Source organism: Labrus mixtus, chromosome 17 (assembly GCF_963584025.1).
Source record: "Labrus mixtus chromosome 17, fLabMix1.1, whole genome shotgun sequence".
In the NCBI taxonomy this organism is placed as follows: Eukaryota; Metazoa; Chordata; class Actinopteri; order Labriformes; family Labridae; genus Labrus; species Labrus mixtus.
Window position 1 is genome coordinate 9,249,171 of NC_083628.1, and position 19,412 is coordinate 9,268,582.

The 19,412-nt window shown below is 39.7% G+C and overlaps 1 protein-coding gene and 1 long non-coding RNA gene across 2 annotated transcripts; both read right to left on the minus strand.

The window, feature by feature from the left end:
• Nucleotides 1–662: 662 nt before the first annotated feature.
• prkaa1 (protein kinase, AMP-activated, alpha 1 catalytic subunit) lies at nt 663–12,862 on the minus strand. Its single transcript, XM_061060645.1, has 9 exons — nt 12,688–12,862; nt 10,855–10,996; nt 8,366–8,459; nt 7,927–8,071; nt 6,042–6,129; nt 5,680–5,904; nt 5,022–5,541; nt 4,748–4,874; nt 663–3,537 (listed from the first exon to the last, which is right to left on the minus strand). Exons 1-9 carry the CDS (start codon nt 12,782–12,784, stop codon nt 3,254–3,256), a joined length of 1,722 nt encoding a protein of 573 aa, XP_060916628.1. The 5' UTR covers nt 12,785–12,862; the 3' UTR covers nt 663–3,253.
• Nucleotides 12,863–15,150: 2,288 nt separating this feature from the next.
• LOC132992480 (uncharacterized) lies at nt 15,151–15,601 on the minus strand. Its single transcript, XR_009676339.1, has 2 exons — nt 15,450–15,601; nt 15,151–15,342 (listed from the first exon to the last, which is right to left on the minus strand). It is a non-coding gene; the product is annotated as an uncharacterized LOC132992480 (long non-coding RNA).
• Between the last annotated feature and the right edge of the window lie 3,811 nt (nt 15,602–19,412).

A 19,412-nucleotide genomic window follows, 5' to 3' on the forward strand; every position in this document is an offset into this window, starting at 1 on the left:
GCTTTTTTGCGAGCAAATGTACGCAAGCTAACAGAAGTTACTGGTTCGCCATGTTTGGTGACCCGGAAGTAGTTGAAATGTTGACGTTGTCTTGTCGTGAAACGTTTTTATTCATTTTAATTTGTTTTTTATTTAGACTTGATATACAGTCATGTGAAAAGACTTTCATAAAATATTTAGATATTTTAAAACAAACATATTGCACTGATAAATAATGTGCAGGAGAGGCGGTTCGGGAATAATAAACTCTCGAGTTTGCTCACCAGGTGGCGCTAAAGGGATAACAAAGGACAATGTCCTAATGAAGCCTACTTCCTACATGATTTGTGTCCCATAAAAAATATGATTTATTAAAAACATCATAGGTTTGTGACATACAGTATGATCAAATGTATCTAACCCGTTAAATGACATGCTGTTAATGGTAATAATATCTGATCAATTGTTTTTAAAATGAGGTGAATAGCTAAAAAAAATATGACTCCCTTGTAAAAGACAGTGAATAAACCTTTTAACTATTTGTTGATTTATTTATTACATAATTACCCATGCAGTGTAAATGCAGTGAGACTACATGACGGCATTAAGTTTCCTGGCTGTGATGTAAATGATATGAGACTATAAGTGACAAAACCAGTGACATGCAGAGAAACCTCAGAAAATTGTGTGCAATTTAGCAGTTTATTAGGCAGTTGTGTATACAAATGATTTCAACACTGTCCATTCAGATTTACACTGGTCAATGTAGTAGGGTCCCTTTACACACCAAACAAAAATAGAACAATATTTCTTTAAAGCAGTTCAGACAGACTGACAGTCCACTTGGACACTACTCCATAAGCTTTCAAAAAAAGGTCATGGTCCAAACATTCATCTTTCCTACAAAACCCATCATGTAACCCATGAAAAGTTATGTAAACAGTTGCAACTGCCCTTACAAAAACTAAAACTATTTAGTTTCAGCAATATCTTTCCATGACCATAGTGTTTCTGTACCATGATCAATGTAATTCAAAAACTCAAGTTTATTTCAGTCCAAACCTGCCTCTCAAGACAAGAGAAACAAGGTGGTCACAAAAATTGTCACTCATTTTTTGTCGTATTATATCTCTAAAAAAATGATTTTATTTTTATACAAATGAGATATTTAAGATTTTTTTTTTTTAAAGCTGCAGAGAGCTAAACACTGGAAACCTTGACCTCAGCAACTGCAACCTCCAACTAAGAATAAAGACTTGGTCTCCAATGATAAGATGTGAAAATACAAAGATTCTTAAAACTGGGCTTAACTGACCAGATGGTAGAGACTGATAAAAGTAACCTTATATGTTTTCTTTGTTTATTCCTATTCCTTTAGTTAAAGGTCCTAGCAGTTACTGAGGTCTTCTATAGTTTGGCAACAAAAAAAAAAAAAATAGAATCATCATGGTTATCTTCAGCTGTGCAACTATGATTTTTTTTTTGTAATGCCAGCACTTAAAATAATCTCGAATTCCTTACAGATGATAAGAATGAATCAACAACACTAACAACATAATTTGTCAATTTTGAACCCTAAAACTGCAAAAGGTCCTGATAACTTTGACCAGAACTGAATTCCAACCTTCATGGACATAAAAACCGATGAACAGTACTGAATGATAAGGCAGCCAAACAACAGACACCACTTCAAACTTTAAGACTGGACAGGGTATGAGGTGAGACATGTCATGTTCGTGATTCAAGACATAACTCAAGACTTCATGAGCTTAAAAGCATCAGATTCTATTGGACAATTTTTCTTATCGAATAAACCCAGCCACACAATTATGATCTCAATACATGTGATGTTTTTTTTTTCTTTTTCAGAACTGAGATTGACACATCGAGACCATTTCAAGCTTATAAACCTTGTTTTAAAGGTTCACCTCCGAATGAATGTGTCTCAACAAAAACAGATCCATGACACTTTAGATGCATTCACCTGCCAATTGACATTGTCCATGCACTGCATGTAATTGCTACGACTCATGTTGAAATTGGGCCCTGAGGCCTATACACTTGTGATGGGTTGGCATTTACAAAACGGAAAAGTAGGCAAAAGGCAGTTCACTCAGGAATCACACTCAAATCGTAATTCTTCTTCTAAAATAAAACAACAAACAGAAAATGCAACAAAATAAGTCAAAATCAACTTGTCATTTTAATATGTGACACTGAAAATGATATATATCTAGATTTTGACTGTCATGGCAAAAATTCCTCCTAAACAGTAAAAGCAGGTTATATTTTATCTGGAAAGACAATCAAGTATCAGAATAGTTGTGATTGAAGGAAACAAAACTTTGATATTGATTTAAAAACCAGACAGTAAAAAAAGGAAAATATATACCATCCAGCAATAGATCTTAATGCAATAAAGAAAACAAACAATTCCATTCCAATAGAACCAACACTGCGTCCACTTAACGCACTGATAAATATATTCACGTCTTTATATATAAAAATGTAAGGGACAGACAAATTCAAACAGATTTTTTACAACAAGGACAAAACCATGACAATTTAGTCTCTGACAACTCAGATTCATCACAAAATGAAAACCAAACAAATATCGGATGAAGCATTCTTTTGTCTCTGACACAAGACAGAAACAACGAGGGTCATCGCACTTCTTCAGTGTCAAATGAACGTGACGGGCATGAAAACCCCTTAGTTATAGCCAGTGCAGCGCCCCGATACATCTGCACCACTTTCCTGATGCATACTGAGACAAATACAAGGGCAGCAGGAAATTAAGGATACTTGTGCAAAAGTGCTTCCTGCATCCTATAGGACTGCCACCCAAATACTTAACCCTCGATGTGCCGCTTCCCTCTCTGCAGGCAGAAACTTGATCATGTTCTCTGAACTGGAAAGCAGAGCTCACTGGCTATAGTACAGGAAATTCAGTGTAATCACTTGCACGTATATTAAGTATAGTTGGGCTGTGGACTCTTACTTTTTAAACAGATAAAAAATTGTAAAACCCCGTTTTTAAATGTTGTTCTGTCCTTGATTTTAAGTAGCTTGGTCGTTCATCTTTCCTAGTGAACCCTTACATTCCCTGCCAGCTCAGTAACATATCTTCCGCTTAGGGACCACTAACCTGCATCAGTGCCATGGAACAATCACTTCACCCTCAGCCGGGATGAATTGAGCCATGAATCGGTTGCATGCTTATTGCTATAAAGACACTCGGAGAGGAAAAAAAGGCTAGCGATTGTTTTGCAAGCTATCGTGCAAGTAATTTAATAAGATTTGCACACATCTCAAAGAACTCGATGGTGTGGCTTCCCGGTCGAGGGACAGGCACGCTGTCTCCCCCACCTATTGAGTCGATGGATGAGGTCAGCGATGAAGCTAAGGAGCCCTCTGCAGCCTTGGTAGTGTGCACAATGCTAGACATAGCAGGAGCGTCTGCACCGTCTACGTCATTCTTTATAGTGGTGCGGTAGTTGCCCACAGATCCAGAGCGGAGAGGGGTAGCAGTTCCAGATTTTGTCTCCAACATATCATCTGAATGACAAAAGACACAAAAAATATATTCTGTAAGATATATTTACAAAAAGGTTGATTTCTTGCATATCACTGTGTATAACCAGAGTTTCTGCAGGTCTGAGGAGGTTTGAGAAGAACGTCACTTTGTTGCAAATGTGGATTGATGAAAGCTATATTTGGGATAATGGGCCTACTATTTTTTTGGCTTGCACAGGGTCCGTTTGGTACACTTTTTTTTAATGACAATCAACATTGAATCTTAGCAAATCTGTGCAATTTGCCAACCTCTCTGTCTTTTCCAGAGTGCCAAACAGTTGACACAAAGACTTTTACACATGCACACGTTGACCAGCACAAGCATTGTAGAGGCTGGCTGTGGTAACAAAGACCAGCATTTCATCACTGCATCACATACGATGCTAGATGAGGTTGAACACACATTGAAAAAAAAAAGACAGGATGTGTTTTTAATCTGCTTCCTTTTTAACAAATAACATCCAATTAAAAAGCTCCAGATCTGTCCCTATACTAACCATCAGGATCTGCTCATGACAGATTTAAATGAATAATTAACTGCTGGCAATTATTGAAAGTCAGATATTATTATCTTTAAATTTGTGTACATAGTTGGAGACATAATGTGTGTTTTCTGACCAGTTTTACCCTGAAAGAGGGAATACATCTTATTACAGGTGTTCTAGAAAATCTCTTTTAAGTGTGTCACATTTTATTTGATGACCACAAAAAAAGTCTAGATAATGTTTCAACTATCATTCTTTGTGGTTACCTGTTACAGCTGCAGCCAAACATGAACACAGTGGCAGTCTTTGCTAAAAGCCTGCGGTGGAAATTGAGCCTGCTACCCTTTACACAGCATGCCGGAGCTGTGCGAGTGGCCTATAACAACAACTCTTATCTGATAGTTTCCTTTGAGGTTCTGCCGCACACCTACGCAGACTGTGCAAAAGCCTGGGCTCTCAACCCTGAGTCAATCATTTATCAAGTCTGCACTGATTACGCAGATTACTACAGGACTGTATTCATGTAAACACAAAACACAGGGAGCTAAGCTTGATGAAATGACAACGGATTAAATTACAGAAACCACATTAAAGACCACCTGAACAGCTGTTCATTTCAAAATCATTTTAAAACTATCTAGTTTATCAAGTAGTTCAATCAATTATCCACTTTTTAAAGATTTTGAGAATCCAACGGGGAAACTTACCATCTATGCTACGGAAGTCTAGGAGGTAGGTTCTACTGTCCACCTGGTAGAGTTGAAGGCTCATTTTGGTTTGCATGCCAGTAATAGGATTCTTCCTTCTCACGCGTAGATAATATGGATTCACAACCTGAAAGAGTTATAAAGGTTAAAAACACGATGACACTATGAAACTCCCTCTTTTACAGTACAGTAAAAGTTTTTAGCGTTTAATATTTGACTTCATTGTGACAATAAAAAAATAAAGCGTCTGTTTTTACTAGACTCTTCCTCTCACCTTCCACTCATAATCCAGCTGCTTCATGGCACGGCACACTTCTGACATGATATCATTCGGTCTACTCTGACTACGGATACCCAGGTGCCACTTGGCCCTTCTAACACCCTGGTGCTTGGACTTTTGGGGGTTCAGTTCATCCAGAGTGTGACGAGGCCTGGGGAGCGTCTCCGCCAAGAGGAAGGGGACACGCTCGGGGTGGGGCTTTGGGGTGCTAGTCACAGCTGAGCCAGACGTGGTCAGGTGCTGGTCGTCAAGAAAAGAGTCAGGGGGGCTGGACGCCAAGTAGAAATCCTTGGCTTCACTCATGATGCGACGATTGTCAATGATGAGGTGGTAGGCAACTGCTAATGGGTCCTGATGGTTGCGACTGTAGATACAGCCGAGGACCTCCTCCTCTGTGCACTCAAACTTCTCACAAACCTCCTTCAGGGCCTCGTCGTCGATCATGTTGTTGCTGTAGGAGGGGTCCTCGGGGAACAAGTACTTGGGAAGGCCCTCTTTAAACCAGTCGTCCTCTCTGTGGGAGAAGAAATCATTTTTGTAGAAATACCCACGGATCAGGAATGCAACATATTCTCGTCTCGTATATCTAACAAAAAAGTCTAGATGTGTTATAGCAATTGTTCTACTTTGACATTAAACCCCTCAGGCTCACCGGATCTCTTTGATGGTAGCTCTTTTCATGGGGTCCACCTGCAGCATGTGTTTAAGGAGGCTAATTACAGATGGGTTCAGGTACTGCGGCGTGAAAAAGATCCCATCGCAGATCTTTTTAAAGAGTGTTGGCACGTGATCGTCATCAAAGGGAAGTGTCCCACACAACAAGGCATAAAGAATGACCCCACTGCTCCAGATGTCCACCTCTGGACCAGCATATAACCTGCACAAGTGTAAAAACAATCACTCCACTGACCATGAAAGAAACATTGGACTCATTTCTGTTTATACAGCAACACCTTGTAGCCACAGAGAAAGTTGTGTGTCAACATCAACTTCTAATGGTGGCAAAATACATACCGTCCTGAGATGACTTCAGGAGCAGCATAGTTTGGAGAACCGCAGCTTGTCCGCAGAAACTCTCCATCTGACATCATGTTTGACAAACCTGCACAGAATTTTAAGACATATATATATATACATAGTCTTATTATTAGATAAATTCAAGTCCCTTTAACATCAGTGTTGTGCATTATGTCACTTAATTCTGCTGTCGGCAGAGCAATTCATCTTTTAACTTGTTCTAAACAGATAATGCACCACAGAGGAGAATTCACATCATTCTCATTGCGTCCTCTAGAGCAGTTCTCAACTGGTGGGTCGGGACCCAAAAGTGGGTCGCAGTGCCGTTTTCGGTAGGTCGTGGAAATGTGACTGGAGAAAAAAAAGTTTTCTATGAAGCGCTCCAAAAAACATGTTGGTTTCGTTCCTTCTCCTTGTTCTGTCGTATGTTTCGTACCACCTGAGGTCCAAACTGCACTATGCTTCATTCAATAAATCTGATTGGTTGGAAACATATCAGAAATTTGGGTCACCATTTTCCCGAAGGAGTTGGCGGTGGATCCTTAGGCTAGACCAGTTGAGAACATCTGCTCTGGAGTTACTGCATTTCAAGATGCCTTACAAGTGAGTCAGAGAAAATATCGCTGAGCTGAGTTCATATAAAAATAATTAAGTCCAATGAGGATCTAAACTATAATTTGGAAAAATAATGCCTGGGTGAAGATAAAACAAGACAGCAATACAACACTTTGCAGAAAAAACATGCACAACATGCATGTTGTGGTGGAAAACAGGTTGTAGATATATGCTTAGAAAGACACTCTTTTTTTACCATAAGGCATTAATATGTGTATTCCTTTGGATAAAGCAAAATCTTGAGTATATTTTGTGTCACTTGCAACATTTGCATCTACAGATATTTTTTTAAGATTTATTTTTGGGCTTTTTGTGCCTTTAATGGAGAGATAGGACAGTGGATAGAGTCAGAGACCAGGGAGAGGGATAGGGGAGCGACATGCGGGGAGGAGGCCACAGGCGGGGTGTGAACCCGGGCCGCCCGCTTGAGACGACAGCCTCAATGCATGGAGCGCGCGCCCTAACCATTGCGCCACCAGCGCGCCCCATCTACAGATATTTTTAACCTGGACAGTTGACATCTGCATTTACTAGCTGAAAGTTGTCTTCTTCTTTGCCTTTGCTTGCATAGTGTGAGAGTTTTTTTTTAATTTTTTATGCATATCAGCGTCCCCATCAACAACCTCAACAGCTTCTCAGGAGAATTCAAATTAGCATCAACACCATCCTAGATATCATTATCATCAGCATCTATATCATCATCACCATTCTGTCCCTTCACTATCTTTAAGTGTGTAGGTGTTCATGAAAGAGCCAGGCCTTTATCTGGTTCTGAAGGGTGGAAAGGGACTCTGCAGATCGAAAGAAGATTGGTAATTCATTCACTCCACCACCGGGGGACTACAGAGCAGAAGAGTCTAACGATTTCATTTCCCCAAGTTAAAATCAGTGTATCTCAGAGTGGAGTACCTAATGGATTATATTCCATAAGTAAACATGAGGTCAGGGAGGCTGTGACTGTAACATTGATTTGGCCAGCCTAATAAACTTAATGTAAATTGTAACGCTTAATGGAGACTGCATAGAGGAAAAAACATCGACTTAAAACTGCAAAGTCATCTATTGCACCACTGATTGGTACATCACAACATCATACAAAACTAGGTGCTGCTACCTGCTTCATTGCCCCCCAAATGATTAAAAAAATAACATATAGTAAAGGTATTGAAGATTAAATAAAAAAAGTACTCGTCTTGTGTCCAAAACTTTCATTATACAACAATGTGACTTGTTTAGACCACTGTGTTTAGGACTTAGACACACTTACCAAAGTCTGCGATCTTGGCGTTCATGTGTGCATCGAGCAGCACATTTTCAGGCTTGAGGTCTCTGTGCACCACCATGTGTCTGTGGCAGTAGTCTACTGCAGATATAATCTGCTGGAACAACCGACGACTCTCCTTCTCCTCCAACTGTCAAAGCACATATTAGCCATTAGGTGTGATCTTCTCTGTGACTTAGTTAGCACATCACAGCTGACTAAGCAGCGATTCATGTGGTGCTTTGAAATCGTTGCAGCGTCTATAAGTATTTGGTTCACAGGTTATTGTATCTACATCAGAGGCTGCAATAACACAAAGAACATAAGGCACTACTATGTTCCTGTCCCTTAACTTCAAATGTTATATACAAACTCTGCCAGACAATGCAGTAGGGAAGAAATGTGGTACAGCATTACCATATTTTTAGTATCAAAGTGTACCTACCTTTCCATTTTTGCAGATGTAGTCGAAGAGTTCTCCTCCAGACACGTATTCCATCACCATGAAGATATCTGTAGGGGTGCTTATAACCTGATACCTGCAGACATTTAAACAAAGATGAAATAATTTGGGGGTATCAAAGTTAGAATTTCAAAATAAGATTATTTGCTTAAAAATCTCCAGTTTTCAAACCAGGGAATCATTTTGAAACATGAAAAGTACTCAATGGATTTCACTGCCTCAAAAAAAACAACAACCACCAAATGTAGCCCGAAGGCAGGTATTTGTGTGTCTGTTCCAATTTAATGGTGAGTGTATGAGAAATATGATCTAAACATAATACATGGGCGTCTTATGCCTCGGTGCCATGGAAATAGCTCTTTAATAAAAGGCACACTGTCACATACTTACTAATCTGTTTTTGTATTGCACATGTCAGGCATGCCCTCCCCCCCCCCCCTGCCCTCAGCCATAAATATATGTGTATGAATTAACTTTACAGCAGTGTCCATGCGACTCTGGCTGAGAGGAGGGTCAAAGAGCAAGGTTAGCTTTTGTGTTTATTACTTTGCCAGTCTCAAAAAATTGTAACACTTTAGTTTCAGCATTCAAAAGCAACCAATGCTATCACAAAAACCTATCATGATCCCTAAGATTTCCTCCTCCATACTTTCTTGTCTGGCACACTTACAAAATTTGATTAGATTTCATGCGATTTCAATTATTATCATTTAATGTTGTTTTATCTATCATCTGTTTGGTACAGCTCATTTTACCTCTGGTGTGTTTACCTATATGTGCCCTAGATATGTGGGATGAATAGAAACCCTAGACTACAATGAAATCCATCTGCAGATCCACATACTAGCTCCAGACAAAATTAAACAAACTACAGTTGTGAAAGCACCTTAATCAGTGAGCTTTATTTTTCAAACATCACCTACCTAACCTAATTCCCGTAGCAACAATAGCATATTTGTTACTCACAAATACCACAGTTGAACTCATCTATGATAGAGCGAATCTGTTGTTTCATCCATGTTGTGTGGAGACACTGTATGAATTACAACAACAATGCTCACAATAAGTGCAGGCAGATCATTTCTTTGCAGTAGAAAAACACAAAAATGTGTTATTGGTTGCTGGCTTTTACCTCCAGTCCAAAGCTTGATAAAAAACATCTGATTACACTAAAATAGCTGAGTAGCTGGCTTAGCTTGCGCATAAGCCACATATCTCACTGTGATTGCCATATCCAACATCCAGCAGGAGAATAAGTAAACAGCATTTCTGATATGTCTGTCAGCAGGACAGAAAACACATTGTAACCCCTGCCGCTCTTCATCCACACATTTCAACGTGTCGATGTCTGTCTAAACCTTAATCCACTAGCTTTCGTACATTCACCTCTAAATTGTGCAGGAACAAAAAGGAACAAAATCGTCTTTAAAAAAGGAACAAAATCGTCTTAAAATTAAAAATGTCAGAGTCTTAGCAGATGACAGTTGTTGAGTAACTGCTTGTATTATCATTCTCAATGGCTTAAAAACATCCTCATACAACATACAAGTAGTCGTATTCTGTTTGTTTGTCCATTTTTCTACACAGACGTTATACAAACAGGCAATACTACGCACTCCGCTCCAGTGTTTGTCCACCCTGTCAATGATTGGATCTCTCTCGCACACACAAAACTGAGTTTTTCCATTCTTGTGCATGCATGACATGGAACTGGTATTTCAGGCAATTAGCCACACCTCCTGGGCAGTAATGACCCTCTCGCTGTGGCCTTCACTGCAGCCTGTGGACCAAGCAGGAAGTACCGCTGCAATTTACTAACTTTATTTTTAGATTAGAAGCTCTTTCAGCAACAATGAAGCAGCCCGGCATTTTGTAATGTGGAATGGAAAGTTTACTTTAAGCTAGCATTTTCTATCATCACTGCTTAAAAGCACCTGTGCAATAAAGCAACAACAGTGTACAGAGATAACCTCTGATTAGTTTAAAAGTCAGATCAAACATGAGAAGTTAAACAAAGACTCAAATACACTGTCTTTAAAGTGTCTGCATAAACACAGGCAGATGTTGTCAGCAGTGCCTTAAACTTTCTAAATAGGGCGGAAATATGGGACAACGACAGAAATAAGGAGCAGAATACACAATTCTTGGCTGCTGTATTACAGGATACTGGGAATACACTTGTAAAAGTAGAATATAAGAAGGGTTGGAGCAGCAAAGCATCATAAAAGCCAGGTATAAAAGACTTCTTTCACATTTTAATGAAAGGTCAACAGAGGGGATAACCATAACAGGCAATAAAGCTGAATGAGCCAAGGATTGCAGGGAGAGGACAGACTGGGTCAGACTGATATTGTCCTAGATGGATGTATTCTAAAACACACCATTAAAGCCTGGAAATAGCTCAGTGGGTGGCATTAATGTGGCGGCAGGAGGATTATAGAACAGCAAGCAGGGTGTAATCTAGGACTTACAGTTTAATTATGTGAGGATGCCTGAAAAGCTTGAGGTTCTGAATCTCCCGCCGGATCTTTCCCACCACATCCAAACTTCGGATCTTCTGCCTGTTAAGGATCTTCACTGCCACTTGGTGCTTGGTCAGCTCATGTTGGCCCACTGCAGGAGAAAAAAAAAAATACAGAAGTGCAAGTGAGTTAACGAGGAACATAATTAGACACCACAATCAAAATTGGTAACAGCCTAGAATAATGCACAATTATTGGAATGAAAAAAAACCTGTCAACTTTAAAGTCTCAGTTAATAAAGCTGATGTAAAACATGTTAGCAAAAAGTAACTTATTTCACAAAGAGTTTTTTCCATTTGTTTAAATTGCTTTTGTCTACCCGATGAAACTAAGCCCAAAACATTTACCCTACAATTAAACTCTGGTCAAGCCTTCACCAATTCAGAGGGGAAAAGCCTGGCCTTAGAAATGTTGGAAAGAGGCCATAATATTTCTGTCTTTAAAAGAAATACCTTAAACTAAATAACTACGGAAGAAGAACTACCTTGACGATATTGTTTGTAAGTCAGTATCTTTTAAGCTTGAAGATATTTTGAGATCTATCTAAAAACAAATAACCAATCCTTATGTTTATATAAGTTTGACTTGATTTGATATTGAAGTGAAAATAAAAACACATGACTTCTGTTGCAAAGATTTCACATGAGAGTGATATCTAACTACAGGGGCTAGGGGGGGGGGGGGGGGGGGGGGAGTATGTAAACAAGGCCGAAGCTACCTTGCAAAGAAAAAAAAACTATAACATCCACATGGCATGGTGGGAACACAGCATCCTTGCATGTGAAGTTAGTCAACACAGTCGCTATTGATTTACCAGTTGTGCTGGTAGTAAACTATTAACAAAGTCTCCAGTCCAGCCTTAACAATCACAGTGGCCAAACTCCAGCAAACTGTGCCCCTCTTCATTGCTAGAACATTTAGAAAAAAAAAAAAAGGAATGCAGAGAGATGACTCACAGGGAATTAACTATAAACAAAGCTGGAGGTTGTTTTTTTTTTTTTTTTGAGAGGGTTGGGTTGGTTCGCTTCATTTGGATGTATTTGGTTGTAATCATGAGACAAAAAAGAAAGCAGCCTTGCATGTTGAGGCATTAGACTGAAATCATTTGAGAGAAAAGGAAGGGCACATCGAAAATGAAAATGAAAGCAACACAAAAAGGTTTTCTGATATTCTTTAAGTACTAATACCTGTTGGTACAAGCTGAACTGTGTATTGACATAGTTATCGCACCGCCCTCTGGAATGACAACACTGGGCGTAGATCTGACTTGATTATCCCCTCTCCCACACCACATAAACACATCTATACACAGCTAAATGTTACTCATAGGGAGGGGAATAGATTAAGTTAAGGGCAGAGTAACTTTCCTGTATTATCTTTAAGAAAGGAATAAAGAACCGATACGAACTAGGGTCACTAAATGCCCCCCAGCGGGAGGGCTTTACTTCCCGGTGTCTGCCTTGACAGGCGGCTAGCACATGCGCTAACTGATATATTTTAAGTGGCTACACAGAAGCTAATGCCATTAAACTTGCATTGCGTAGCTGCTACTGTCAACTGCTGCTAACCATTGCCACATACCAGATATCTTTCTCAAAACAAGTTGAAACAACTAGCAGAGCAACAACAAGTGTGCCATCTTCCTGGAGCTGCGACCATGGGAGTGCGGTTGCGACAAGTTAGCTTCCCGTAGCCGACTAAATTAGCAGCTAAGCTAAAAGCTTCCATCGCGACCATCTTTCAGTTGGCAGGATGCACAGGCGTCAAGACAGCGCGACGTACCTTTAACCTTTCCGAATGTGCCCACTCCAAGCGTGTCTCCTAGAATGTAATGTCCAATTTTGACTCTTCCTTCATGTTTCTGTTTTTCCGTCGCCATCTTCCCGCAGTGGCCTTGCTGCGGGGTAAGCTAGCTGCGGGGCAGAGATGGTCTGAACTCCGCTGTGTACGTCTCCACTGTAGCGGCTCCGCTCAGCGCAGAGGGTGGGAGGCGCCCCGGCTCGGCGTAAGCGACGTCGTGTGCTGCCTTCAAACGCACCTCGTAAAATTCTATATCAAGAGGGATTGTCAACTTGTCATGTATTAAATTAAATTAGTTTGTGCATGCAAAATACCAGGCATATAATATACTTTTAAATTCAACTTAGACATATTGATCGCATAGTTAATGGGGAAAAACATAGATCCGGACTGTCCTAGTGCCTACCTATTTTGTTAACATAAGATTGCAAAGAATCTGGGGATTTCATCAGAGTACATGATTTCCTTTTTCATAGAATCTGAGGAAATCTCTGTATGTAGGGGCCAAAAAACAATATTAGGTGGCAGTGATAGAATAGAACATAATTACTTTATTGATCCCAAACTGGGAAATTGTGGCGTTACAGCAGCAGGTTATCCAACACACAATATGAGTAAAAACACAATGTTAGCAAATCTAAACATAATATAATATTAAATACGAAAGTAAATAAGTACTAAAAGATATCAAAAATAAGAATGTGAATATATACAACCAGGATTTAACTAAGCATTACTAGTCTTAAATAGGAAGATTAAATATGGAAGATTGAATGTAAATGTGCAAAAACAGAGTCGTAGATGGTTGTAAATTAAATATGAAAGATTAAATGTAAATGTGCAAAAACAGAGTAGTAAATGGACAGTATTGACATAAGTTAAAGTGCATGGGTGCAGACATATTATAAGCAGAAAAAAATCATCCCGCAGACAACCCTGCATTAAAAACAGACACAATTCTGTAGTTGACATCACTGCACGGGCTCCCAAAAACCATTGTCTGTGAGCACAGTGCATTTAGCTTAAACTCTACCATGCAAAGAGGAAACCATATATAAATCACATCCAGAAACGCCACCTTATTTGTGTCCGGGCTAAATTAAAATGGACTGAGGAGAAGAGGTGTGGTGTCCAGAGAAATTATACTTTTTGTTTGGAAGTCCTCAATGCCCCATTCTCTGTCTTAAAAAGAGATGGAACATCTGGATTGTTATCAGTGCACAGTTTTTAAAGCCAGCGTGGTATAGGTGTGCATATGGCATGGGTAACCTGCACAATTGTGAAGGCATGTTAATGCTGAACCATATTAGCGACATATGCTGCCAAATAGACAACTCCTTTGTCAGGGAAGGCCTTCATTCATTCAGCACAACAATGCCAAAACACATTCTGCACATATTACAACAGCATGGCTCTTTAGTAAAAGAGTGTAGGTGCCAAACTATACACCCATGTTTGGAGCATTTTGAAGTGTGAAATAAGACATAGGAGACCCTGAACTATTGGACAGCTGCAATCCTACTTTCAGCAAAAATGGATAAAACATTCCTCCTTCAAAATGACAGAAATCTGCCTCCTCAGTCCACAAAATGCTAAAAAAAAGTGTTGTTAAAAGAAAAATGTATGCAACATAGAGGTAAAGAGGTAAACATGAACGTATCCCAACTTTCTTGAAATGTGTGACCTACATAAAATTCTAAATCTACACTTCAAAAAAATAAAACATCTTCCAACATTTGTCTTTGGGCTATTGTCAAATAAATATACATGGTTTCAATGTTGTCCAAATATTATGGGCCCCAGGAATGGTACCACAGCACAGCAACAAAAATGAATAATAAAAAATACAGGAGCAGCAGCATTGAAGACACAAGAGCTTTCGGTTATGAGTTGGTATTGTAGGAGTGCTGGATAGCCTAGCGACTGTGGGTTCGACACGAGGCGCTGCTTGTCAACAGGCAAGGCAGGCAACTGCTTGGTGCCCCAGACCAGTAGAGGGCCCCTTAGGGCTCACAAACTTAAACCGAAGCAGTGGCCCAAAATGTACACATTTTGCAATGACAGTAGGAAACTTCCCTAAGGGGGCCCCATCTGACAGCACTCACTCTCATTGCCCAATTAAGCGTTGCTCCCATTATTGCGGTGAAAACACAAATTTGTCGATGAAAGTCAACAAAGAACAATGAAGAGGAATTATCTGTGTATAGGAGAGAAAACAGAAACAGGAAAAAAGAGGAAGAGGAGTAAGAGTCCAGACACTGATGATGAACGCTGGATGGAGGGTCCCCCCATTTGTTTTTTGACTAGGGCCCCAACAAACTCTAGAATCACCTCTGGGTTCGACTCCGACCTTTACTATCATTCCCCATTCTCTCCTTCCAACATTTCCTATCTGTTACGACCAGTGAATTTAGGACCCAGATGCAGGACACATAAACAGAGGGGTTGATTGGTAATGAGGTTTATTGTGGCAAATGGAGATGAAGATGAGTTGAAGATTCTGCAGGTTAGCAGAGTGAAGGGGACGAAGGCTGACCAGACCAGAGTAGGGGTGTGAGTGTGGCTGAACAGTTTTGAGTCCAGAGAGCAGGTTGAGGCAGATGGCTGAGCAGGAAGGCAGGTGGGTGAATGGTGATCCTGAAGCAAAGGAAAAAACAGGGTGAGACTCAAAAACCAAAACAAGCACAAAAGATTAATTTCAACGGTTCTTTCAAACTCTTAATTTAGCCTGAGCCGTAGTCTACCGCAGTAGATGATACAACGATCTGGCGATGAGTGGATGGAGAGCCGGGGTATATATACTGCTGAGTTGATGAGGAGATGGAGAGCTGGTGTGCAGGTGAGAGCAGGTGAAAGGAATGAACCTCAATCAGGAGGGAGCCAGAGTGAGAGAGCCATGACACTATCTCTCTTCAGCTGTCTTGTCCAGTAAAGGCAAAGTGGCCCAAAAACAACAACCCCCCAACAAAAACAACTGGTGTAGTAAAATACACTATATTAATATTATTTTCTGGAGATAACTGCAACCCACAGTTTTTTTCCTTTCATTATTGTGGCTCAATTATGTTAAAAGTTGAAAAATAGAAACGTAGGATTAACTCTGTCCTTATACACATATGTTCCGATATGACATTCAAATTATACAGAATTATGCTTTATCTTTTAAAGTACTGTAGGACAAGGGAGATACATACATTTCTTATCCAACATTTAATACGTTTAGAAGTTCACATTTAGTTTCATTTGGGTGTTAGTCTGTGGTTGCACAGTGTGACTCAATTTTAAACATGTACCACACCCCAACAATCACCATGGGCCAAAAATCTGGATTCCAAAGTTTCTAGAATGAATTCATCCTTGATTGTTTCCTGGATGTAATCTGAAGTGGACTCAAATATATAAGCAGCTCATTATTGTATTCATTGATATGTCACTAGAACATCCATCTGTGACATTTTATCTATAAATCAATCATCTAACCCTATGACTTTAACAGATTGTCTCAAATTAGCGCCCTAAAAACAGTCAGTGTTCTGCTCCATGTCTGCTCTTTATATAACAAACAACATTTCTTGTCCTTTACTTTATCTTATCACACCTTGAATTGACTTCCTTGGTCACATAACGTTACAATTGAATGAGTCCAGTGGGATGATTCGAGGAAACGATCATTCCTGATCACAATGGCTGTTTGTTAACAAAGATAGGGGCTGAAAAACATGATGTGCAGTCAGCAGGCTTGAGAGCAAGAAAGTGTAGCCCTGTGGTTAGCGTGACTGCTGCACCAGATTACATGCTGCACAAACCATCCATGCTGAATAGCTGAAAGGAATGCCTGAAAACGACCAAAAATCATTTAAGTGATCTAAGCCTATTGAGCGGTAAATCTCTACGTTGTGAGGCATTTGTGGTCATTTTGCCACATAATTCCATAACACTCAGACAAGTGCTGGGTTAAAAAAATAACTTTAACAACTTTAACCCAACTGGCGGGTCACCAAGGGCCAGAATAAACGTGCTTGGTTGGTTTGGCCAAGGTGCTAGAATTTGATCGCCAAGATCTGCTCTGGTACATGAGACAGATTTGAACTTCCAGAAGTCCTCTCCGTGTTTCCTTGCAGATCTGGATCTTGGTCTATGTCTGATCCTTTTGTGTTAAAACCTCCAGATGTAGGGTAAAAATGAGATGGACCTGAACCCTAAACCACCTCTTGAGTTTGAACAGAGCCAATTTAATTCTATCTCCTGAAGAGGATTCATATAGACAAGTTGTGAATAACAGCTGGTATGGATATGAGGAGTTTCTTGGGGATAGAACTGGACAAAAAATATTTTCAAAGCATTGCTTACCACTCTCCAAAGGACTTCAGTATACAGTATACCTTAACTTATATTCTGGAAGAAAAAAAAAACATTTCCCATTATTCAAAGTACAGGCCTAACAAATACAGGTTTCGCTCTGTCAGTGATTGATTATTGAAGAAAGAACAGGCTGGTGAACAGTTACCATGACTCCCCAGAGAGGGCTGCTGGGAATTAACAGTTAGAACAAAAGTCCCTGTCAATTAAACTTGGTTTTTGTATGTGTGCCTCCCTGTGTGTGCACCGTGTCCTCTGTGTGGGAATTGAAAGACACAGATTTAGGTGAACATTTTAAATATCATTTTTCACATCTAAATAGCGCATATAGCATTTAGTATAGCCTACTTCTTTTGCTCTGTTTCTACTTTTATTGAGTTTAAGAGATGAAGATTCATAAATTTGATAACGTTTCTTCACATCTGCTACACTGACTCTCACAGCCCATTTCTGATCCGAAACGTAGGCTCTGTCCCAATATACCCCTTGCTCCTACCACTAAGCCCCACCCCTTTGTTTTGGCATAGGGGTATAGGTTTCAAGTCTTGGAATAGAATGGAGGGGCAGGCTGAAGTGTTAGGGCTACATGGCCTGTAACCTTGACTCTTCTGTTTAGGTAGCTGCTGTCAAAGACTGCTGATGACGTATCAGCGTCTTGAAGGGTTGTCCCAGTTTGTAGTGGAGATTTCCCCCTACCGCTTGTAAGTCTGTTATGATGGGCAAAAAGCGGGAGAGGACTAGAAATGGGACTGAGCCTTACAGCCGTAAGTCCCTTCTGTAGCAACATCTTGTGGTTACATAGCAATCTTGCAGTTGAGATTTGTCAGTTAAGGATCTTTTCAGGATTTATTTTAAGTTGTGATCAACTGATGGGCTGTTCAGGACTGAGAAGATGTATTCAAGGTTCTTTATGGCATACTCAGATTTATAATCGCGTTCTTTATTTATTGCATGTATGCAAATGTACAATGCAAAAAAACCAAAAAAAAAACACTTTCAACTTGTTATGAATGGGATAAGGTGAGATGAGTACAAAGAAAACATTCAAAGATGGAGCAACAGAGAGCAGGATCTTGCCCAGGCAGAATCTTACAGAGACCCTTTCAAGCCTACCCTGACAAAGACAGACTTGTTAAGAAAATACAGATTAAAATAAATAATCTTTGATTGTTTTCAAATAAATGAGCTGCAGTTTTCTTTGGAAATAATGTTTCAGGGACGCAAGTTAGGACTGTTGACCTTACTTGTTGCCAGATTTGAAGGTTTAATTCGTATTGTTGTGTGTCTGACTGGACAACATAAACAGACGTTACTCTATTCAGTTTCTAGGAGATACCAGGGGTGTCAAATACCAAACGTTTTTGCGTGCTGGTTGGTTAAACGGTCGACTCTGGACAACTTCATTTTCTCAATGATAAGAAATGAGGGAAATGGTACCAAAAATGCTGTTAACTGAACAGCATTGAGGAAGCTATTTGCATCGATGGAAAGCAGGCGGGCAGCTGCTAGCTAGCAGGCGTTGTCCATTTCTGTTTCCATTGTCACCTAAGATAAGATAAGATAATTCTGCTGTATGTTTTGCTCAAACAGAAGAGCTTTGTAAATCAACAGATGCTCTTTGTGGATACGTGGAGTTGAACTGCATTTGTTTTCAGTTAATTGTGCATTTTGTTCAGTAATGTATGAGGTTGCTTGCGCCTGTACAATTAATGATGTGCATTTCAGCTATAAGCCCTCGGATAATTAAATTAATCAATCATGTAGAAATATTTTTACGGTTTAAGTCAACAATCATTGGCATCCCAACTGGCATGAGCCGCTTTAGTGTGGGCTTTTGAAAATGGACATTTATCACACTTGATATTAGCTGCTTCTTGTACTTGAAGGCCTACAGCTCAAGTTGGATGTCAACACCATTTTTTTTTCCACTAGTCAATGGAGGCTGACCAGTTACCATTAACTTGTTATTGTATGACTACCTGTGTGTTGTTTGTGTTCAAAAGAGACAACGCAGATCCTAATCTTCTATCATTTTGCTTTGCATCCAGTTTCTGACAATTGTATTACTTTCTTATGACCACTAGATGGCAGTGTCTATTAAAGAGAGAGAGAGAGAGAGAGAGAGAGAGAGAGAGAGACACTGAGGTGAATGCACTGCAGTGAGGAATTCATTATTTCCATGTCAGCCTTTGACTATAAATTACAATTAGTGCGGAACAATACATCTTTTGAAATTGAACTTGACTCAGCAGTAACAAGCAATTAAATCCAAACTACTGAGTCAATGACCACAGCAGATAAACCACATCTTTGGAATAATATAGTTGCTATAGACTGAGTGTTGAAAT